This window comes from Rosa chinensis, chromosome 5 (genome assembly GCF_002994745.2).
Source record: "Rosa chinensis cultivar Old Blush chromosome 5, RchiOBHm-V2, whole genome shotgun sequence".
Taxonomy (NCBI): Eukaryota; Viridiplantae; Streptophyta; class Magnoliopsida; order Rosales; family Rosaceae; genus Rosa; species Rosa chinensis.
This window is the reverse complement of record NC_037092.1, coordinates 22,240,110-22,263,968: the sequence shown is the minus strand read 5'-3', so window position 1 is coordinate 22,263,968 and position 23,859 is coordinate 22,240,110. Positions and strand designations below refer to the sequence as shown.

Sequence of the window (23,859 nt, the reverse complement as noted above, 5' to 3'; positions counted from 1 at the left end):
AGAAAAATTAAGTGGCCTTATGACTAATTAAAGTTTCAAAAGGTCACGTGTGTAATTTTCTTTTTAAGTTAATGCGATTGGTATATATGATATTTCATTATGGGAAAATTTTGCAAACAGTACACCAAGTAAATGCCACTAATAATTTCGATACATAAAGTTTCAAACCTAACATTTTGGTACATGGACTTTTGAGTCCGACCCACTATATGGACACGACGTCAATGATGTCGTTAACTCTTATGTCATTGTTCATTTATTAAAGGGTAATTTAGTACTTTCATACTCTTATTCATTTTTTTGGTGTAAAAAAAAAAGAAAAGAAGGAAAAACAGATCTCTCTCGCTCTCCCACCCCCCCCCCCCCCCACCCAAACCCAAACCCAGAAAGCTCAATCCCGGCGACCACCGCATGTCCTCCACATTCCAAATCCCAATCCTCTCTCTTTCTGATTCTCTCACCCCCAATGGCGTCACCCACTCCCGGCTCCTCCAGTCCATGAACTCCGCCACCAAAGTCACCGGCGACCACTGCTCTGCCCTGCTCCAAGTCATCGGCATAGTCCCCGCCCTCGCCGACTCAGACGACCTCTGGACCAACCAAGGCTTCTACGTCCAGCTCTCCGACTCCCTCAACTCCACCTACGTCTCCCTCTCCGAGAAAGACACCGATCTCATCCTCGCCAACTGCCTCCAGTGTCCAGCTCGGCCAGTTCGTCTACGTCGACTGCTTCGATTTCGACTCTCCGGTGCCACGCGTCGCCGGAATCAGCCCCATCGTTGGCCGCCACCCCTTTGTCAGTTCGCCGGAGCCTCTGGTGGCGAATTTCTCCAGGGAGAAGATTGTCTGTTGGGGGAGTGAAGGACTCTGCTGCAAGGAAGAAAATGGCTACAATTGTTGCCGGAATTTCGAAGATTTCGGATTCAATCGGGATGTGCCGGAGTAAGAGAGAGAGATAGAGTTGGGTGGCTAGAGTATGAGAGAGAGAGATAGACATGGGTGGCCAGAGTAAGAGAGAGAGATAGAGTTGGGTAGCCAGAGTAAGAAACAGATAGAGACCAATTTGCCCCTAAAAATATGCCAGCTGGCAGAGATTTCACGGTGTCATTGACGTCGTGTACGGAAAGTGGGTCGGTCTTCAAATTTCGTGTACCAAAATGTTTGGTTCGGAACTTTATGTATAGAAATTATTAGTGGCCTTTACTTTCTGTACTGTTTGCAAAATTTTCCCTTTCATTATATTTCTAGTTTGGGGACTTGTCAGAAACTAGTTTATTTCCCTGTTGTCTTGCTTGTATTTTTCTGCCACCTTTTTGTGGTTTCAAATGAAAATTTCTCCTGTAAAAAAAAAAATAAATAAAAAATGAACGTTACAATTGAGCTAGAAATGAAATATGTATCAACACCTATTGTTATTGTTTCTGGAGAGAATATCACAAATAGTCACTCAACTTTTATCTATTCGACACTTTAGTCACTCACCTTTTAAATATATCACTTTGGTCACTCAACTTTAACTCTGTTATTCACTTTAGTCACTTTGTTAATTTTTTTCATTAAAAAAAAATTATTTGCCATAATATTAATGATACTTTCGTTAAACCAATTGTGAAAACTTGAGAAATTTGTATTAGAATGATTGGAAGAAGTGATTAAAGTGAGATAAAATGCACTTTGAGTGACTAAAATGATTGGCAGAGTAATAGTTGAGTGACCAAAGTGATATATTTGAAAGGTGAGTGACTAAAGTTAGGGCTGGGCACGGTCCCAGACCGGCACTGCTTTTACAGGGACCGGGACCGGAACTGGCAGAGCTACTTCGGGCCGAACTTGTAGATGCAGAGAACGGGGACCGGCCTAAGCCCGGACCGACACAAAACAGGCTGGTTTATCCGGGCTATCGGTTCCTCCTCCTCCTGCTTCTTCTTCTTCTTAATTCTTCCTCCTCCTCCTCTGAAAAACCCACCAATAACAAAGACTCAACCTTTGCATCACACCCAACACCCAAAGACTCAACCTTTACGTAGTTTCCTCACCTCACGATGCGCCCAATCACCCAACCCCGTCACTCTCAGCCGCCGCAGCCCCATCGCACCCATCTCCTCGTCCCACTCGCCGTTGCCTTCTCCCTCCTCCTCTTCCTCCTCGTCTGCTTCCCCAAAATCACCCCCAAAAGCATCGCCTCCGAAGTCGACTCTAAGCCCCCTCAATCCCTCACCACTTCGCGGTCAAGCTCATGGACTTCGGCCCCCTTCAGGACAGAATAGAGGCGAGAGAGAGAGAGAGAGAGAGAGAGAGAGAGAGAGAGAGAGAGAGAGAGAGAGAGAGAGAGAGAGAGAGAGAGAGAGAGAGAGAGAGGAGAAAATAGGACAGAGAGAGAGAAGGCCATGTTGATTTTGTGAAGGATGGTTAATGATTAAGAGAATAAGATCGAGGTTTCTGTTGCTCTCTTCAACGAGAGATGGAGAAAAAACAGGAAGAGAGAGAGAAAGAAGAGAGAATAGGACAGAGAGAGAGATGGAAAGAGATGAAGGGAGGGAGAGAAAAAAAAAAAACTAAAATAGCACTCATGATTGAGTGTTGTCACCATTCACCAACTTGAGATTAATTAAGACGTGGGGTATAAAAAAATATAAAATGGTATCCAAAGCAATAATTCAAAATAAAAAAAAACCCACTAGTGGTGGTGTTCGGGTTTTTCGGTCCAAGAGGTTAGCATAAATCAAGGACAAGGACCGGACCGACAACTCTGATATTGAGACTGAACCGGACCGAAAATAGTAGTTTTCAGTGTAAAACCCGACCCGGACCCGACCCGGACCGTCCGGTCTGGATCGTTTCCTTCCGGTTTTTCGGTCATTTATGCCCACCCCTAACTAAAGTGTCGAATGACCATTTGTAGAATTCTCCCCTGTTTCTGAGTGAATTTTACAAGCTGAGCGACATGCCGTTTTTATCTTTCCCCTCCACTTTTCCCGCCCAAAGTATTATTCAGAGAAAGAAAAAAAAGAAACAAAAATTAAAGAAGTGACACTCTTTTAAGTAGAAATTATATAGAAAGATTAACAAAACGAAAGACTAAACCTCTGGAAAATGTGAGTACACTCTCTCTCGGGAAAGTGCATCACCAGCTTTGCTCTTCCAAAATCGAAAGGCAGGGGCTTCTTCTCCAAACCCATTTCGGTAACCCCAACAATTCTTACTCTCTCATGCTCCTCCTCTTTTCCTTTTTCATAAAACCCAATATTTTTTACATTTCGAATTTTCAAAATTGTATCACTGAGGCAATGTGGTTCTCAAAATCTTTTGGGGTTTCATGTTCTTGCTTTTGTCTTAACATGAGGGTTCTACTTTAGGTTGTGTTTCTTTGGTTGTGTGTGGTAAAATGCCTCAATTTTCAAAGCAATTTAGGGTTTTACCTTGAGAGTTTTGTTAGAACTGTATCTGTTTGACTTATTGTATGCATAATTGTATTATCTGATTCGAAAGTAACAATCTTTGGTGTGGTATGTGCTTGAAATTGAGTTAAAGTTTCCGGCTTTCGGGGTTTTGTGTGTTTGCGGCAGGAATGGAAAGTATTTTATTTACTTGTTTATTTTCACATGTCTGTTTGGAAAAGTGAATGTAAGGAATGTGTTGCCTTATTCTCAAAGATTTCGAGTCGTTTGATGGTTTCAGTTTGATAATTTCTCTTTGGTTTTCTTATTCTTTGGCAATGAAGTGTAGGAATTTACGTTTCCAATCTTTTTGTTTTGTTACACTGCCATACTGGGTTACATTCTCAAATGCAAGATTATCCAATGCTCTCTCTGGTTCGATGACTTTTTAGCATGAATCAACTTTATTATGTATTGAGGTGAAGAGATCTGTATAGATGTGCTTGATTGAAATTCATATCAACTGATCTAGTTATTTGTAATATACTGAAGTGAAGAAGCGGCAAAGATGAATAGATCTATGCAAGTTGATGAAGGGTTAATGATCATAGAAGAGGCAATTCAGAAAGCAAAGAAGATTGTGGAAGGATTCCCAGAGACAAAGTTCACCACGGAAGAATATATGAAGTACTATGCGTATCCTTTATCGTCTGCAAGCTTTACACCTTCATGCAAACACATAAACTATATGTTGCCATATATGTGTAGCTGTTTAGTGGACATTGTCATGCATGCATGCATTTTTTGTATAGGGGTTTATGTAATCCAAAACTGCTGGTTGAATGGAGGAGATTTCCTTCACCCTTTCCTTAGATGTGTTTATATTATGTGCGATAAGCCTGGGGCAGGAAATGAGGCGTTGCTATATGAGAAATTTAAGAACAGCTTGGAAGACATCATCAGCTCCTTGGTATGTGGTGTTCTGTTTGTAATGGTTTCATGTTGTGATACGGTTAAATGGTGTTTGACTGTGCTTGCTATCCTCCTGGGAGGTGTTGAAAAAGGATTTTGTTGATGATGATTGAGAGTTTCGATTCCAACAGGCAGGCAGTTGGCTTTCAGGTTCTTGAGAAGTTTCTTATTTCTCACTATAGGTACAGGATATCAAAAAGTTTACATTGAAGTTTTTTTTTTTTTAATAAACATTGAAGTTTTATAAGTCAATAATTGAGCATGCTTAAAAGCCATCACATACAAGACACAAAAGCTTTTGTTACACAAATATCAACTTTTGTCCTTCGCTTGATATTTTTAGAAAACTTCGGTGAGGTTGTCTAAAAGTTTTAATTGTTTAGGATGTCGGTGCAGTCCAGTAGTACTATTGCCATATTAGTATCTATTTTCCACGAGTTCCTTCTATAATAAGGGTGGAACGGAACAAATTTTTGATAGGAAACATATCATCATTATAAAGGGGAAACAAAAATTATTCAGCTATCCTTAAAATTGTTTTCTCTGTCTTGCCAACTACTTTGGTCATTACTTGTTCAGTAGCCCTCCTGTTTTTTTGGTCTATTGATCTTTCTCTTGTTTCTCACTCTTAGGCACTGCCCTCGTTGGCAGCGAAAGAAAATGAGCTTCTGTTAAGGGAACTTGTACAGATGTGGTCAAATTACAAGATAATGGCAAGATGGCTATGTAGATTCTTTGAATACTTGGACCGCTATTATATCCCCCGTCATTGTCTTGTTTCACTTACTGACACCTCAATTGATTGCTTTTGTAATCTGGTGAGTATTACAACTTATAAGTTTCAAAGCAGTTCCATTATGATTAAGTACTTTTGCAAGTATAACTTGACATACGTTTGTCCCTTTTCTGCCGTCGGAATTGAACTGGTTGGATGCAATCAATAGTTCTCTTTTGCTTTCAGGTCTTCAATGGGTTGGCTAACAGAATTCAGGCAGCTGCAATGTCTCTGGTTTGTTTATTTGCTTCAAGTATAATTTTCAAATGCCAAATGATCTTGTTGGGAGTTGTGTTTAACTCATATTTGCTGCAGATTAATCAAGAGCGTTATGGACAACTGATTGATGCAAAGATGCTTCAAGATGTCATGAGTATCTTTATGGAAATTGGTCAAAATAGATCACCATCATACTACGAAATCATTGAGCAGGCTGTGCTCGGAGAAACTGCCACTTTCTATTCCCAATTATCTTCACAGTGGCTTTTGTGCGATTCGTTGACTGATTATATCCGGAAGGTTTTCTTTTATTGAAGCTTCTGAGGTTTGATATTGACTATGATACATAATGTAAGCGATACCATGTATTCTACAGGTGAACTTGTGCATTTTGCAGGAGAAAGAAAGAGCTGGCCGGTATCTACATCCCACATCTGTGGTGAAGTTAATACAGGTACTGTCTTCTTGTTGGAGCTCTGGTTATTTGTAAAGGCTTTTTGGGATAAATTAGAAAGAAAAGATATAATAATAAATAATAACAATAACAACAACAACAACAACAACAACAACAACAACAACAACAACAACAACAATAAGAATAAGAATAATAAGACTGGCTGGTTGAATATATCTAAACCAACTGGTTATAATAGAGATGAAAATAAGAAAATGATGTGGAGCTGTCCAGCTTGAGCTGCAGCACTTGTGCTTTCTAGTGTGGGTTTATCATGTTGAATACATTCATTTTGATTGGGTTAATTGGGTTTCAGTTTTTCATTGCTCATTTAGTGGTATAGGATGGCAGCGTCATGGAGAATCCTACAGATTCATGTACAAAGAGAGCATTCATGATTATGAATGATTTTGAGTAGGCAGTTTAGAAATTTTTGCCATTCATTTTTGCTTAGTCTGATTCCTTGTGCAGGTTGTGCGATTCCAGTTGCTGGATCTGAATGCAAATAAGTTGCTTGAAAAGCAGAAGTCTGAAAACTGCAGTCAACTGGATTATCAGGTGTGGAAAAAACCTCCCAGATGTTTTCATAGTCACCAGTGACAGTATTTACTATTTAATAATATTTAGAAACTCTGGCACTAGTGATATAGGTTCTTACATCTGTGACATTTTGCTATTTGCATTGATGTCTCATTTCTCCAGTACAAGAATAGTAATCAACTAATGCTTCAAAACAAGCATATTAAGGGTTCAAAAAATAGGTGACACTGATCTATTTGCTCTAGTAGCGATCACCAAAAACATGATATCTAAACATGACCGGAGCTGCATACTAGTTAGTATGTTTCTTCTTATTGCTCAGATGATATGCCGAACTGTCCACTTAGTGATCTAGAAACTGTTGCTGCTCAGCTTGAGCAGAACCTTTCGAATCAATCATGTTCTTTCAGTTTCCATGATGAATTTTCTTCATCCTAGATATTTTTCATACTGTAATAGACAAAAGATAGTAGGTTTTGAGTTTGTTTCACTACTCCGGTTCACATTGAGCATTATTATTATTGGTCAAACACTCGAACTAGCTGGCTAGCTGCAATCTTTTTTCCTTTCAATCCATATCTAAATCGTGCCAAACTTTACAGAACTGATCATCTGTTTTATATCTGTTATTGTGGAAATTTGTTAGGAGATATTGTCAAAGTGTGCCTGCTTAAATCTTGGAGAGGACAGCTCTACATCAACACTAGTGGAAAATCTCTGTTCTTCAATGGCACAATCAGCTCATATTCATTAAGTTTACCCAGAATTTCTATGAAAAGATCACATCTGTTTGTATTTTGGGCAGAGATCAAATGATCATGATTCATTTGTCAGGGGGTGTAGAATGCTTTATGAAAGTTTTCATGTAGATTTTGGAACATGAAAGAAAGTTACTATTCTCCTTAATCAAATGACCCCCTTTCTTGTGCTTGTTTCTTTTCCTTAATGCTGTTAAATACAACTGCATTTGATTTTTCACTAAAATTTCAATAACCTATGAGCTGGATTCACCAAAAAGCAGTGGGCGTGGCTTATTTTTCATTAAGCGATGGGATTGGTTGACCTAAATCTTTGTTTTGTATTCAGCGAAAACAGAGTAATGAACTGGTATTGCTGCTGGAGCAAATAAGATTAGTGCAATTACTAGACAGTAGAATCATCAACTTTAGTAAAAGCTAGCTGATGTTAAGACAAGCAGTGAGAGCTAAGAGAGGAAACAAACTGGAGAAATACAAGTGAAAATTGAGAGTGACAGAACGTAGCGATTGAGAAACCAAGATCAACAAGGCACTTTTACATCCTCCAGTTGAACAATCTGTCTAACTGGATCAAATAATTGTAATTATTGTAGAAACTAAAATTGCATATCATGAATTCAACTTCACAAGCATTCAACATAAAAGAACTCACAAAGCCTTTAACTAAAGAGAACTTTACAAGCCTTTGAACCCCTTTGAAACATACCAAATTCCTCAATAAACTCTTCCTTTGTACACTGAAGATCACCTGTATAAATAGCCATCTCATTCAAAACATCACTGTTCTTTAGCAAATACTGCGCCACTTCCATCTCATCACGCTTTCCCTTGAATCCCCTTATTTTTATCGTCTTAAGGCGTGAGAGCAAACAAATAGGCACAAAGTCTGGTGGATTCCATCGACTTTCTGATTGCTCTGGGTATTTGTTATCCACATTGGTGTGCTGTTAAGAATTTCGAATTGAATGAAATGAGAACAGTTCAGAGCTATATGTTGGTATGATGTATCATAAGTGGAAATGCATCTTACGATATGCTCTAAGACAAGATATTTCAGTTTAGGGGATCTGATGAGCAACTCTGTTAGCAGTTCCCAGTGGTAGCAGTCATGAAGAACCAGCTTCAATTTGGTCAGATTATCCAAAGCAGGCACATAGCAAACCTAAGTGAACCATAATATCAATCAAACAGAAATTCAGTCAATATCAACATCATTTTGTTCTTAATAAACTAGTTCAATCATAAATTACCAAAATGTAAAAAATGCATCCATCAGAAATGTATCGTGTGTCTAATGTCTAGTTTGCTGTATCATGGAAGAGATTATTTCCTCATTTCCCTTAAGAAAATTCCTTTTCTTTATTAAGAACTAGTTGGTATTTAAAAATCATGGGTGATCTTCACCTTATGCATGCTTCACTATACTGTAACAACAAATTTAAAAGAACAAATAAGGAATAAGCAGTACCTCCAAACAATGAGGCTGGTTATCAAGAGACAGATATTCAACATTGGAAATTCCTGCCAGCAGCACAGTTGCACGATTAGCGAAGCCAGGATCTTTATCATAAAAGGCTCCCATCTCATCTTGGTATTGAATTTCGTCAAGAAAATGGACTTTGGCTTTGACTAGGGATTTAGTATTCTTGAAAATATAATTTGAGAAAGCATCCTCCTTGAGATCAAAGTATTCCATGTTTGGAGCATTAATAAAAAAAGTGTACCAACTATCATAATATTCATGGTAACAGCGCAACGATATTCGTAGCCTCTTCAATGCATGTGCAGTGATATTGATATAGTCAATGTCATGAAAACAGATGCTTCCAGCTATAGTTAAATCTTCAAGTACGGGGCAGTTCTGGAAAAAAGATTCTGGTGCATTCTCATCAGACCATAAAACTGAAACATGGAGAACCTTGAGACTTGGGAGGTTCCCTGTTGTGGTTGGAGCACAAGTATTAAAATCTGAGAAGACTTTCAGATCCTCCAGTGTTGTGCACATGAAAAGGCTTTGAGGCAGTATAAAAGGATCCTTCATATAATCTTCAGCCCAGAAAGAAAGATTCATTTCGACTACATTATGCCTAATGGCAGAGTAAATCAAACTATTGATTCGAGAGAGATCCTCAACACTGAAGTGTTCTACAGAAATAGAAAGACAAAACTTTCGAATGTCTGATAAGCAGTGAAGGGAAAGTGCACCTTCAACAGCACTCATAAAATGCTTGAAGGACTGGATTGGAGACATTGTATGATTTGTAGGAAAATCTTTGTTATCGAAGCTAAGGTTTGGAAGAGATGTCCATAAATTGTTCCATCTCCTAGACAGAACAGTGGTCCACATAGCATATATTGTAGGAAGAAAGGAAAATATGTGACAAAGAACTGCATCCGGCAATTCACTGATTCTATCAACTCCACTTTGACGCTTGGACTCGGAAGCCATTTGTACCTTGATAATTTTTCAAAAACATAGTCAAATTGAGATCACATTTTAATATTTGCTTAGAAAGATTCTCATCGTAAAATTTCAAATAGCATAGAAAGGAAAAGCTGCAATTAGTTGCTGAGAAAATGAGATGGACAGAGACAAGCATTCCTAAAAATTTTAACATAAGTAATTTGAAGTCCCACAAATGCAAGCAAACTAGAACACTAATTTTAACCCCACCCTTCTTGTAAATTTATTCAAGCTACCAAAGCCTTAAAATTACCCTGAAGAAAAATAAACAACAAAGCATCAGAAACTGCAATTGAGGTAGAATATGCTATCCATTTCTTCACCAGGATTTTCTCAGCTACTAGACAGTAACAGAAGAAAAAAAGCAAAAACAGATATTCCACGGGATTTTTTTAGGTTTATAGGAACTAGTAAAGAATAGATGATATAGACAACAGAAATTTACTAGATCAGCCAAAATTTGTTTCAGAAATCAAACATACCAGATTACCAGAAGGAGTACAGGTTGAGAGGAAGTCTAGCCCTGAGTCTTGGATTTGAGTAGAAGAGAGAGAAGGGTTTTTATATTAACTCTCTTCTGAGTCTTGTTTAGGAAGTTTTATAATACTACTATACTCTACTCTACAAGAAGCAGGGAGAGTGAACAACAAGAAGCAGAGAAAGGCTTTGAAGTACCTGAAAAGAACACCGTACCATGAAATGTGATGATCTTACTCCGTCGCAGCCATCAACCTAAAACAGGTCTAGGTTGGATGACGGAGAAAGACCACCACATGCATTATTTTTTTGGGTAGTCTTAACATGTAAGAAATAATGAACTATATATAATTTTTAGTTTAGGTAATGTATGGCATTTGAGTAGAGCCAGCACAACCTGATAATTAAACTCAGTGGAATTTGTGCTTTCAGTTTTCTTCTTGATCTGATCTGTAACATCATAGTCAGATGATGTCTTGTCTTGCTTGTTTCTCCTTTGTTCAACCAAAAACATCAACCAATGCCTCTGAGTCCACCCTGCATCAAATAATTTTGTTTCGAAGGATGCACAATCGTCTTACTCTACACAGAAATGTATGTGAAAAATACTAGTTTAGCATGATAGAAATTCCTTGATCTAACAAAATTCCATAATCCTTAATCTTCCTTTTGGACCAAGAGTTTATTATCTTACCAACAGGTAATAAAACAGAGCTTTAGACAGGGTATATGATAATTTAAGCAAATTAGGAAATCCAAACAGCACGGGAGACCAAAATAGAAGGCAAAGGCATATTACTTGAACCATTTATACAAATTCACATCTGCAGTAGCTGCTGAACAAAGAAATTATGGCAAACAAATCAAGCCAAGTTCCTTACTAGTAAAAAGCATGATTTAGAAGGAGATCTAAACAACCTTATCAGATAAACTCCGATTCCTGTAGAGCAGAATTTGTTTTTCGTACTTACAGAGTTCGTCAGATCGGAATCTCTAAGGTTTGCAGAATGACTAGGACAATTTTCCGTGCAACAAATATCGCCTACATTCATCCCCACAGGGAAAACCTCAACCTTCTATGGTATGCAGGAAGTCATGAGAACGGAAGAGAACTTTCAATTGTGTGTAGACCATTAGGATGCCCTGGCTTTTATACAGGTGAAACGCGACAATATGCATACAACAGACTGCCATGGTTATTAGACATGTCGATCACGGGGGAAAACACTCGACTGGTAAATGTCTGCTCTTCTCTAACGCATTCTCTGAAAAGACAGATAATGTAGATGAGTTTCTAATTAATGAATGTCCGTTACTCTTTGGGTCACAAAAACATTGCGTGAGAAACTGCACACCCACAAAACTCATCCTGCTTTCTGAAACTTGTGTTTTCATGATTTTCAAGCTCTAAAATATATAATCTGATCCTGAAGCCTTAATTAACCTGCCAAATAGATAAAGCTAGAGGGAAAACCATTGTATTTGACCTTCATAGGTCAAGAAAGTTTCAGCAATTAAAAGAGTTTTGGATGGCAAACTGCCATGAACAACAATTAGAATAACTTAAATCTCCTGAAAAGAGTTCAGACATGGAAAACATGTACATCATTATGTTACAGGATAAGTGCATTGGACAACGATAAATATTTGTATTACTTATGTCTCATGCCAAATCAAATTCCCAAGAGCTAAATAAAAAACTAAAAAAAATCTTAACAATTTTAAAAACAACAGACTGCACAGACTGAAAAAAAAAAAAAAAAAAAGAAAAAAGAAGCCTGCTTTATTCTAAGCACAGCACATATGGTGCTTAGAAAAAGTTTGTAACCATGCGCTGCATCTCAGATGTATTCAACTTTGCAAGTCTTTGAACCCCTTGTAAACATACAAACTTCCTTGTTTAACTCCTCTTTTGTATGCAGAAGACCACCAGCATAAATAGTCATCTTCTCCAAAACTTCACCATTCTTTAACAAGTATTTCAACATTTCCAGATCATTGGACTCACCCTTCAATCCCCTTATGGAGATACTTTTGAGGTGTGACCTCAAACAAATAGGCACAGACTCCGTTGGTATCCTTTGATACCCTGAATCTCCACCTATAAATATCACCTGATCATCATTTAGAAGAATCTATGATAAGTGAATCTCGAGCTGCATATTGGAATAACATAGCAAAACTGGATATACATCTTACTTTATATTCTAAGACAAAACTGGATATACATCTTACTTTATATTCTAAGACGAGATATTCCAATTTAGGAATTCTCTCGAGCAAGTCTGGCACTTCCCAGTAATTGCAATAGTTAGCAACCAGCTTCAAGTGGCTCAAATTACCAAAAGTTGGCAGACAAAGATCCTACGTGAAAGATAAAGTTCAGATTAAACAGAAACACGTACAAAAGTTAAATGTTTCCTATGCACAAGATATACTATTTCAAAAAATCTTTGAAATGGGATACATTGAGTACAGAAAAAAAAAATTAGTACGAATGATAAACACAACATCAGTAGCACCCTATTTTGAAAGCAAGGAATGTGTGTTTCCTTCATGTAGTTTAGAAAATCAAAAATGAAAGAAGCACTGGCTTTTGATAGTGAGATGGAATAGTGAAAAAAATGCCTAACTAAAACTCAGGTTCTTATCATTCCTTCCAAGCCACAACACTATTTAGATTTCTTTCCTTCCTTTAAACCTGTCTAACTATTAAAGGACTAAAATCATGAGCCCGCATGACTGCGTCACCCTTCAGCTCTTCCTCTCCTCAAAGAAGGCAACACATACGTTTCCTCCCTCATTCCCAACTGCCCCTTCTTTTCTTTCTACAATCTTCTCTACCATACACATTCTATATATTTTTTACCAAACATAGAGCAAGGACAATGATAGCACATACTTACCTCCAAGTACATAGCTGAAAGAGACAGATACTTAACATTGGAAATTGTTGACATAAGCACAGTTGCACGGTTAAGAAAGTCACGACCTCTAATTGTAGAATAGTCAATGACACGAGCATGGGCTTTCACCAGTGATTTTCCATTCTCCAACTTATAATTGGACAAAATATCCTCCTCAATATCAAGGTATTCAAGCTTTGGGGCATTAATCGAGAAGTTGTGTGCATCATGAAGAACATCTGTAGTGCTCCTCAATCTAATTCTTAAACTCTTTAGTTGAGCCGCCGAGACAGTGACACTACGAACATGATTTCCAAGAGTTCCATCTACAGTCAGATTTTCAAGCACAGGGCAGTAGGAAATGAGTGTTCCCATTGCATAACTATCTGGAGAATCAACTGTAACGTGGAGGAACCTGAGACTGGGGAAACTCCCTAATAGAGGAAGATTAATAACATAATTTGAGTCCAACTTCAAAACCTCTAGTGTTTTCGAGATTAAAAGCGGCTTAGGCAACTCAAAAATATGCTCTCCATGTGATTCAACACAAAGATCAACTTCAACAGCATTACGTTGGATGGCACGGCAGACCCAACTATCAATACGAGAGAAATCGTCAACAGAGGAACAATGAAGACGGAATTTTGGAATGTTAGATGATTGAGGAGAGAACAGTATTCGATCAACAAATGCCATAAACCCAGTTTTGTCAGACGTGGCTTCATCGCAGATGTCTAGGTTGGGAACAGAGGCCCATACGTTCTTCCATCTTGTGGATAAAATGCTGGTCCTGAAACTGTATTTTGTGGGAAGGAACGAAAGTATGTGACAAAGAACTGCTTCGGGCAATTCACTGATCCTGTCTTTAGTTTTTGCTCGACTCTTAGACTTCGAATCCATATGTAACCTGAAGCATTGTGAATAACTTGTTCAACACGTCACCATCATCGCAACTTTCAAAGCTTAGAAAGCCTTATATGAAGGGAAAGAAAAAAAATCCATAGAAAATTGTCATAAAATGTTCTGCGCTAGTTACATAGAATCTGAAGCAGAGAAAACACTTGATCAAGACTATGTCACTATGCAACTCGATCAAAACTTTCAAACAAATAATAATCACAGGAAATACTCTTTAGGGCCCCATTCGGATAAAGAGATGAAATTGGCGGTTAACATTAGATATTGAAATTGCTTGATTAGATCAAGTAAAAAAAAAAAAAATTTATGCCTTTCAACTGACAAATTCCACAATTGTGATTCGAGAATATTACATTGTTTATGAGTTTCAAATCCAATATCACTGGTGTTTTATATCTTTCAAAACTAGTGCCAATTATATTTCAAAATCCAATCCCCTTCTTCATAATGATCATATCCAATAAGAACCTCATAGTATAATGCACACACATTCACCCACAACACTTCAATCCAAAAATTTCCACTTGAATTAATGAAAGTATTTATTCTGAAAAGTCCTCGAATACCCATTTCAATTCAGAGATTCAGGCAACAAATTCAATTTTCTCGATCAATAAAAAAAGAAGAGAGATTTTTGCAGAAGCGATATTTCGCTTTAAAACTAGAAACAAAAGAAAATTCTACATCTTTTCTCTACAAATGAACAACAAAAGGGCGTAAGATTTCAAATTTGTATTGTTAGAATCAGTGTTCTCAGTTTTGTTGGTAGCTGAGATAACAACACGGTAAAACCAAGTTACAGAGGAAACGTACCTGAGATAACAAAAGCTGACGACTACCGAAATATACAGGTGCGGGTTCAGGAGGCGAATATAAACCGGAGGTTAACGACGTCGTTTCCGTGTAACTCAAATGGACCTCACGGCTAGGACCCGGGCTCAATAGCCCAACCATCTCTTCTTCTTTTTTTTCTTTTTTCTTTTTTCAATAAAGGTCCGAAACTTTGAACTATAAACGTTTATAAAATATTGTGTTGGTAAACCCAATTGCGAGCATAAGACACAAAGACAATCACTAATCCACTAAAATGTGTTTTGCTAATCCGAACAATATCTGAACGCAGTATTTGATGACTTGAAATTAGGGGTGGGCATTTTGTACCGAAAATGCAGTTACCGACTCGAACCGCACCAAAAAAAGGGTTCGGCAACCGCGCTGAACTAAAACGGTGTTGTAACATCACACCAAACAATATAAAAGCGGTTCGGTTGCGGTTTCGGGTCATAAACCGCCCGATCTAACCCGACCCACACCGAATTTATTTTAATTACATTTTATTTATTTATTATTTCTCTATTGATGGATGTTCGTTTTCAATATATAAGAAATTCATTTTTGATTAGGTTTTCAGTTTGTAATAAGTTGCTGTGTTTGCTTGATCATTGATATATATATATATATATATGTGTGTGTGTGTGTGTGTGTGTAATAAGTTGCTATGGTCTTTCTGCAAGTTGTTTGATATTTGGGTGACATTTGCCTATTTGTGTGGACTCTAAATGCAAGCAAAATTTATTTATACCTTATTCAAATTGTTAGGTAAAAATAAGCCTGATTTTGGCCCTCTCTTTCTAGTTGAAATTAATAAATCGCTTCAAACCGAAACCAACTCGCACCGAAAAATGGTGTAACCGAAATAATAAGTTCAGCCCTTTTGTAATGCGGTTGCGGTTTGATATATAGGCCAACCGAAAAAAACGATTTGATTGCCGTTTGGGGCTCAAACTGCACTGCGCCCACCCCTACTTGAAATACTCTGACATGACCTTTATACCAACATGTACTTATATTTTGCCACTTCCATCCCATTCGGTTTCACCACCGGAACCGTGGTACCTATGTATGACTAGTCACGTGGTTTTGTTGAGAAACAAATAGGCAATGCTGATGATCTCCTAAGAAAATCTGATAGAAATTCCCAGTGATGACATTTCATATCCAACCTTTATCAAGTTAGAAAATACAATCTTGTAAAAATGAAAACTAAGATTAAATGAATAATGATGAGGCACAGAACAATTACTGCAAAGAGATTCAGAATAATGGCGCTTTTACTACTTCGATGTCAATATCGTTCTAAAACGAAAAAAAATAGACTTAAAGAAAAGCTTAATAGTCTAGGGACCTACGAACTTTGTCCTTCACGAATTTAACTACACAGGTCTTTGAACCCTTTTGAAAGGTACATAATGTCTTCTGTAATTCCTTCTCTGTTGCATACACAGAAAGAAGATCCCTGTCACTTGTAGTTGAAACGGTCACTGTTTCCAGAACTTTACCAGTCATTAACAAATACTTTGCCATTTTCATTTCATCAGGAGCTCCTCTTAATCCCCTCAGGCTGATAGTCTTGAGCTGTGACAGCAAACAATTAGGCACCTTCTTTGGTTGACTCCAGCGACAGTTGTTGGTATGTTCTCCACAAGCGTACTCCTGAAAATTTAAAAGAATATATGAATGTGAATCTTATTAGCATATGCTGATTATCAGAAGCAAAATTGGAAATACATCTTACAAAATGATCTATGATGAGAGATTCCAGTTTAGGTGATCTGATGAGAAACTCTGGTAACAGCAATTCCAGGTGATGGCAATCTTGAAAAACCAGCTTCAATTTGCTTAAGTTACCAAAAGCGGGGAGATAACAAGCCTACGTGAATGATGAAGTAATGATCAAACAGAAACCAGTCCACGTGCATATGATTTTGGATTATAAGAAAATACAAAAGAGAACCTTCTTATGGAATTACAACTATATTTCTTTAGCATTTCCTTTCCAAACAAAACTCTTAATAGGACTTAATTCATTTCATCCTCACAATCTATCCAGCAATAAGTTAACTGAAATTAATGGACCTGCATGCATTCCTCACCCTTCCACTCTTCATCTGACTGGAAGAAGAAGGGAGCGCACACCTTTGTTTTTCATCCTCCAACACATCTATTTCTTTCCTTCCAATAATCTTCTATGCCAAATACTGTAAAAGGAACAAGTTAAGACATACTTTACCTTGAAACAATGAGCTGAAAGAGACAAATCCTTGACATTGGAAACTGCTGCCAGAAGTGCAGTTGCACAATTAGCAAAGGTACGCCGTTCACTTGAATCATGGACAGTGAGATTAATATTGGCTTTCATTAGTGATGCTGCATTTTCAAAGAAAAAATTTGACAAGATATCGGTATGGATATCAATGGTTTCAAGCTTTGGGGCATTAATGAAGAAGTTGTAGACATCAATGCATTCAGGAGCTTCATCTTCATCTTCGCTGTGATATTCATTTTCATCTTTATACGCATTGAACAAATCTACCTTAAATGTCTTCAGTTCAGGTGCAGACACTTTGAAATTCAAAACCTCATCTCCAATAGTTGCCCTTATAGACAAATATTCTAGTGCAGGGCAGCAAGAGAAAAGCTTCTCCATTGAGTCATTGTTAGGATGATAAAGACAAGCATCGAGGACCTTGAGACTGGGAAACCTCTGTGATGGAGGATCAAAAGTAATACATCCCGATACCACCTTCAACACCTCCAGTGATTTACACATAAAAAGGCTGTCTGGCAACTCATAAACCTGGTCTCTGTTGGATCCAAAATTAAGATCAACTTCAACAACGTTTTGCCTAACTGCAGTACGAATCCAGCTATAAATATGAGAGAAATCCCCAACATTGGAACATTCGAGACGAAACTTTTGAATATCCGTGTCACGGAAGATAAGTACCCTATCAACAAAATCCACAAAACCAGCTTTGTTCTTCGTAAATCTATCGCGGAAGTCCAGATTGGGACTAAAGGCCCATATACCCTTCCATCGTGTGGACAAAATGCTGGTCCTCACAGCATATTTCGTTTCAAGAAACGAAACTATATGAATAAGAACAAGATCTGGCAATTCACTTATCCTATCTCTAACTCTTTCTTCAAGCTTTGATTGAGAATCCATTGGCACTACCTAGTATATTCGGAAAAAGAGAAAATGGCTGCGAATGTTATAACTTTGGTTCATCAAGAAGCTTTTATCAACAACAAAAAGAATCACAAAGGTTATAAACATCCTCAGCATAGAAACTGAAGCAGAAGCAAATGCATGAAATTGTCTAAACCTTGATGTCTCTATCTATCTGTGCATAGTAATAACTAATAAGAATACTCTTAGTCATTTTACTCACAAAAATAGAAACTTCTTGTTTCACCATATTTTAAATTCAAGATTTTCCAGATGGGTAGCAAAACTGTAAAAGTATTCTTGGCATTTATCAGCAGTATCCTGTAATACCCACTTGTATTAACATATATATATAAGAAGGAAATTCTAATATCTCCATGAATCAAACAATAAAGATTGAATATTATCCCTTACACATAGAACTACGGAAATAAAGACCACTTTTTTCGGCAGAGATAAACATCCCAAAGAATAAGACTTGAGCGTTCTCAGTAATCTTGGTATAAAAACAGAGATACTTACCTAGAAGAGATTCCGAGAAAAACCCGGAAAATGTAGTGAGGCCCTGAGAATGAGTCGGAGTTTGAAGCTATGAAAACAGAGAGAAGAATCCTAAACGACGTGGTTTCACCATCTCTGCAACTCGCTCTCCGACTTTGAGAATTTATACGAGGCGTAGCGTATTAGAGATGGATTGGGCTTGGGACGATTTGTGGGCTTAATCACTACGGGCCTAAGTTGTAGAACTCAAATCTTTTTATTTATTTATTTTTATTGAATAAATAGAACTTGACCTTTTGTGAACTTCAAACAAACGAGATTTCATGACACTTCGACAACCTACTTCCATCCAACTTAAGAATGAGGTTCTTAAGACTCATTAAACAGATTTTTCAAGATGCCCAAACTGCAATGAAATTTTTGTGGGGGATTTCAAACGTCTAGTTTTTCTTAACACTTTTTCCCTACAGAGCCAACCTCTCGTCATTTTCTGGTCGACGAACACCAAGGATATATGTGTAAAGTTTTAACAAAATCTTGCCATACATGATGCAAGATCGAATAATTTGGTGGGTGGTAACAGAAAACCTATTTGCATTGTCAAAGTCATACATTTGTTGAGAAGACAGCAAAATCTTGCATAATTCTTGAAAGAAATTTATATTACCTTTTCGGAGGTCACTCAAGCCCAGTTTGGCAAAGCATAAAAAGCTGCTTAACTTATAAATTAAGTAGCAAAAGATGTTTGTTAAAATAAATAAAGCAGCGTATTTCAAAAGTTACATCATTAAGCTGATGCTTATAGAAATTGGTAAAAGAAACATTCATAAGCTAAAAGCTACATTGGCTTACCATCTAAATCAGAATTGGGAAGGCAGTATGAAAAGAAATAGGGTAAAATGGGAAGTTCAAAAAACCAAAACAAAAATAACAGTTGAGAGTTGCACAAAGCTACTCACTTAAGGGTCAATTTTTAAGGAATTCTCAAGAACAAATGAATTTATTCTAAGCCATCTGATTTGGTAACCTCTCACATTTCCTTAAAATTGTTTCTTATGTTAGCAAGACTGGAGAGTTGCAAATGTATAAGCCCTAAACCCTAAAACGAAAGCCATGTAAAAGAGGTATATGTATCGAGCTTGCCAATAGAACCTACCCTTCCGAAAATTTGATGCAATGGAAAAACAGAAACATCGTTCACCAATAAAGAAAGGTTTCACAGAAAAGATTCTATGGAGGGAGATAGAAGTATTTGTTTCATTCGATCACATTTGTAATTTGTGTCACGTTTTGAAGACGGTTGTGCTTTGTCCAGTTTCCCTGCTCATGACGGTTCCAGACGTTCACTCACGCAAAGTGGCATGGTAACCATCTTCAGGTAACTATGAATAAAGTCTCTTTTACACCCCTTGACTACCACGTTTCATATGAAAAAGTTTAAATTCTAATCCCTATGTATGCTTCAATTGAAAAGGAAAATGCTTCCAACTAAATCTTGGTTCATGGGTCCTTTTTCTGATTAGTAACAAAGTTTCTCAAATCTTGGTTGATTCTGAATCTCTGATCGATATATTGTCATTAAAGAAAGCAATTGCAAATCAGTTCAAGCTGGAAACTATCCATTCATGTGCACAGAAAAGGAAAAAAGCCATCTTGAGCCATTCAAGTTGTTCATGTTATTTGTTCATTCAAACTTTGGTATAGTTGGTGCTCAGTGCTTACCCATATAACTTATTCTTGTATATATTCATTCATTTCAGGCCTTTCAACTTTGGGTTTGTTTATATTCATGTATCAAATGTGTGAACATCCCATGCCGTTATGTTTGAAGTACGTTTACCACTTGCCAGTTGCCCAACTGATTGTCATATCGTTGTGTGATGAGTTATAGAGTTTTTGAACCCTATCGATTTTCCACAGAAGTTGACAGTCTTTTGCTTCATTGCTTGAGAAATCTGTAAAATACAAACTTCTCATTTTTTTTCCCCACACTTGATCAGCAGGTTTTCTTCTCCATTTTAATCATAGTTCAGAAACATGACACAAACTTCTCCTTTTTTCCCCCACACTTCATCAGCAGGTTTTCTTCTCCATTTTCATCATAGTTCAGAAACATGCATATATGTTACTTTTGAGACATAGTGGAGAATGGAATGTTAATACCTTCTCCTGGCTGTTGTGTTATCTGTTAGTCTTGTGATGAGACTATATAGCTCTGCATCATGCAAAATTTGCTTCTAACTTACAAGAAGATTGTAAAAATGTGAAGGACTTATATGAAGGACTTATATGACCTAGTCTCTAATGAAATCCGCCTTTGAGTAGTAACTTACTTGTATACAAATTTCTGAAAATAACAAACTTGATTTAGGATATGCTAATTTCTGTGCTGCCATTTGTTGTTAACGTAGTTCACTCATCTTGCTAGCGCTCTTGAGTATTTTACTTATGTAAAAGTACATATCCAGATCCTTCTCTAAAAGAGCATTTAGCTCAAATTCATATTCCCCAACAATGAAATGTCACTAGTGAATATAGTTCCAAAACCAACTCAGGAATCGTTTTTACATCTAATAACCCTTGTTATACTTTTCCAAACAAAAATTATGTAGCCTTCTAATGTTAGGCTAGCTAGTTGGCCAATGCACTTACTGATGTTTTCCATATTGAAACTTTTTCCAGAGACTGATGTAAAACTAATCCATATAAGATGTACCATTCTTGATCCTATGTCTTCACTCATGCTTTATTATTTTTGGCATATGTTGAATCCTGTTCTTGAATAAAGTGAACTAAAACGTAATAGAATGGCTTATGATCAGATTATAATCTTTAAGTGCCTGAAGGCTGACTGGATGGCCAAAACATATTTAATTTCAGAAAGCAGGACAAGTTTCGTAAATGTTCAGTTTCTCTTACGCAATGCTTATGTGATTAAAGGAAGAAAGAACATAAATGATAAATTCAGTTACTTGCGCTATTTGTCTTTTCAATGTATGCGTTGTTCCACGTTTTCCAGGTCGAGGATTTTCCTCCATTGGCGACACCTCCATAACCGTTGAGGCAGGTGTAAACACATAGCCATGGCTGGTTGCATGTAATTTGTCGATTATCTCGTTATGAACTCTTTATAAAGCCAGGTTATGTTAAAGGGTTTCTTCACAATCCATAGTTCACGTTTTCCTTCCTTGTGTTGCTATCGAATTTAGTTTCATATCTTCCTATAGATCCTAGAAGCAGCTGAAATTTTTGTTGTGGTGATGAATCAAGCGATACTCTTTGTCATATAAATTTCATTGTTAATCTGCACAGAATTGTGATTTTTGGCGATTTCTGTAAGTACTAATAACCAAGACTCCTTCTGATCTTATAGTGTTGTGTTCCTAACCTTCTAAGCATCATGATTCTTCCTGATGAGAAGCAAAGGTTGTCTTGGTTTTTTCAGCATTGATATTATAATCTTAATTACTCAAGTTATCAGGATCTCCGGCCAGCTGGTCTTCTGTGTGCTGTTTGGATTGCCTTATTTACTCGAATTATTAACCATAGGTTCTGTCTACGGTCCTGTTTAATGTTCTGTTTTATGGGATCGTCTACAGTACATTAATATACCGATACATCAAGTAGACTACGTTCAATATAGAGGTAGACTAGCTCAGTACATGAGTAGACATGCATAGAGTTAGTCTACCCTTGCACCGAGCTAGTCTACATCTGTATTGAACCTAGTCTACTTGATGTATCGGTACATTAATGTACTGAAGTATTTTCCCTGTTTTCTTACCATTTGATAAGATATTAAAATCTTATCTTGCTCTAAAAGGAAGATTATGAATTTTATCAAAACTTTTATAGTTACGTTTGTCTTTGCTGAATAGCCATAACAGTAATAATAAAATCAGTAATCTGTCTTTATATTGCAAATATATGCAAAAATTATGCCAAAGTTGGAGATTTTAATTTAATATCTTTGTTATAAATGCAGGCTTAAGTTGAAGTGTGCAGCAAAGATTGCAGAAGCATGTTTCCACCGAGCCGTATGTTTTTGCTCTTCCAATTCCAACAGCATCTTTGGTTTCTTTTAAGAGAGGGCATCATATTAGTATGGATTTTCGCACAAACCAACTTCCAAACAGAAAATGAACATTGGAACATCATATACTCCTCTTTGCTGCTGTAGCCATAATATGTGTAGTGTTTTGCTTATCATGTGAGCAAAGTTTGTAATAACAAGCAAAATAATGGTGTTTTTTTTTTTTTTTTTTTTTCATCTCTATGCAACTGTTTCCTTGTGTGAGATTGTATTTAGTGCTGATAGTGGTGTAACGACTGCTCTAGTCGCTTGAAGCAACATTAATAAAAAATAAAAAAAAAGCAACAGTTTCTTCTTCGATTCCTGTTGGTTTAATTTGCTTCCAGAACAGTATCTCATAGCACCAAACATGTATGTATGGGCTTTCACAAGTTAAAACACCGGTAGAGAAAAATTGATCCCTGTGGTACTGCGTTTAGCAGCGCATTTGTAGAAGGGTAAAACAACAGAATTAGCAGAGCTGCAGAGTAAAACCGTTGCCACTTCCATCACATGCCTTTCACCACCGGAGAACTGACGTGTACACACCAACTTTTGTTGAGAAACAAATAAGCAATGCTGATGATCTCTTAACAAACTGTTTGGTTTCACAATAACAGCAATCATGATCGGAAACCAGATCCGGGCTTGTTGAAGTTACAAGTCAATATGTTTTAATGTATCGGTATTGGCTCTCAGTCTGCCACTTTTCAATTCCTTATGTTGCCATGAAGTTATGGAGCAATTAGTAGTACAAAATTTACTATGTTATAGTTAGTAGTACGTAATTCATTTCTATGTTGTAGTTAGTAGTACGCATTTCACTTCTATGTTGTAGTTTATCACGTCACTTCTTTGATGTGAGATTTTTTTCATTCTTTTACATAAACAAGGTTAATAAGAAAAATATACAGATTAGAACAGATATACTTCAAATAAAATATTAGTAAAATTCACGGGGATGTTGCTATATGCTTTTGCAACTTTTTTTTATTAAAAAAAAAAAAAGAGAATTCTTATAGAGCACCAAATTTAAATAGTAGTTTAATGAGGCTTTTTCTTTTGTTTTTGATTACATTGGAAGAGAACAGATCGAGTCTAATCCTACCTCAATTCTCAACCCCCTACTGTTTGAGTTAACTCTAAAGGCTTATGATTTTACAGTTCAATAACAGAATCCTTCTAAAACCAAAATTTAAAAGTTTCAAATAAAATTACCGTACAATTAATTTTCAGTGTGTTTCTGTGAGTTGTCTTATTGATTGATTTACTCGTCCATCTGTGTGTAGGGATCACAAACATTTTCAGGACAGACTAATGACAGATGAGAAAGACATTTATTTGAGACTAACAAAGAAAAATAGTCCATAAACATTGGATAGAACATGTTATCCAATAAATTCCACACCTCGGC

General features: G+C 36.9%; 4 protein-coding genes across 13 annotated transcripts; 1 reads left to right on the top strand and 3 right to left on the bottom strand.

Moving 5' to 3' along the window:
* Positions 1-3,068: 3,068 nt before the first annotated feature.
* LOC112164779 (cullin-1) lies at positions 3,069-7,267 on the top strand. 3 transcript variants are annotated; one of them, XM_024301084.2, is made up of 9 exons: positions 3,069-3,183; positions 3,930-4,073; positions 4,251-4,347; positions 4,982-5,167; positions 5,311-5,358; positions 5,440-5,643; positions 5,720-5,797; positions 6,269-6,355; positions 6,984-7,267. In XM_024301084.2, exons 2-9 carry the CDS (start codon positions 3,946-3,948, stop codon positions 7,089-7,091), a joined length of 936 nt encoding a protein of 311 aa, XP_024156852.1. In that variant the 5' UTR covers positions 3,069-3,183; positions 3,930-3,945; the 3' UTR covers positions 7,092-7,267. The 3 variants fall into 3 exon arrangements, with proteins under 3 accessions (XP_024156852.1, XP_040362139.1, XP_040362140.1); XM_040506205.1 differs by having other exon boundaries at positions 3,930-4,347; XM_040506206.1 differs by having other exon boundaries at positions 3,078-3,183; positions 3,935-4,347.
* A 316-nt stretch (positions 7,268-7,583) lies between these two features.
* On the bottom strand, positions 7,584-11,144 carry LOC112164776 (F-box protein At4g22280). 5 transcript variants are annotated; one of them, XM_040506203.1, is made up of 6 exons: positions 11,008-11,144; positions 10,434-10,573; positions 9,301-9,550; positions 8,564-9,141; positions 8,126-8,257; positions 7,584-8,039 (listed from the first exon to the last, which is right to left on the bottom strand). In XM_040506203.1, exons 2-6 carry the CDS (start codon positions 10,548-10,550, stop codon positions 7,755-7,757), a joined length of 1,362 nt encoding a protein of 453 aa, XP_040362137.1. In that variant the 5' UTR covers positions 10,551-10,573; positions 11,008-11,144; the 3' UTR covers positions 7,584-7,754. The 5 variants fall into 5 exon arrangements, with proteins under 5 accessions (XP_040362137.1, XP_040362134.1, XP_040362135.1 ...); XM_040506200.1 differs by having other exon boundaries at positions 8,564-9,550; XM_040506201.1 differs by lacking the exons at positions 10,434-10,573; positions 11,008-11,144 and adding an exon at positions 10,235-10,410 and having other exon boundaries at positions 8,564-9,550.
* A 23-nt stretch (positions 11,145-11,167) lies between these two features.
* LOC112164777 (F-box protein At4g22280) lies at positions 11,168-14,756 on the bottom strand. Of its 2 annotated transcripts, XM_040506204.1 has the most exons (5): positions 14,674-14,756; positions 12,943-13,849; positions 12,272-12,400; positions 12,045-12,150; positions 11,168-11,301 (listed from the first exon to the last, which is right to left on the bottom strand). In XM_040506204.1, exons 2-5 carry the CDS (start codon positions 13,840-13,842, stop codon positions 11,249-11,251), a joined length of 1,188 nt encoding a protein of 395 aa, XP_040362138.1. In that variant the 5' UTR covers positions 13,843-13,849; positions 14,674-14,756; the 3' UTR covers positions 11,168-11,248. The 2 variants fall into 2 exon arrangements, with proteins under 2 accessions (XP_040362138.1, XP_024156851.1); XM_024301083.2 differs by lacking the exon at positions 11,168-11,301 and having other exon boundaries at positions 11,600-12,150.
* A 1,183-nt stretch (positions 14,757-15,939) lies between these two features.
* LOC112167914 (F-box protein At4g22280) lies at positions 15,940-18,527 on the bottom strand. Of its 3 annotated transcripts, none has more exons than XM_024305011.2 (4): positions 18,395-18,527; positions 16,931-17,878; positions 16,436-16,570; positions 15,940-16,353 (listed from the first exon to the last, which is right to left on the bottom strand). In XM_024305011.2, exons 2-4 carry the CDS (start codon positions 17,867-17,869, stop codon positions 16,030-16,032), a joined length of 1,398 nt encoding a protein of 465 aa, XP_024160779.1. In that variant the 5' UTR covers positions 17,870-17,878; positions 18,395-18,527; the 3' UTR covers positions 15,940-16,029. The 3 variants fall into 3 exon arrangements, with proteins under 3 accessions (XP_024160779.1, XP_040375510.1, XP_024160780.1); XM_040519576.1 differs by having other exon boundaries at positions 16,931-17,906; positions 18,395-18,504; XM_024305012.2 differs by lacking the exon at positions 16,436-16,570.
* Between the last annotated feature and the right edge of the window lie 5,332 nt (positions 18,528-23,859).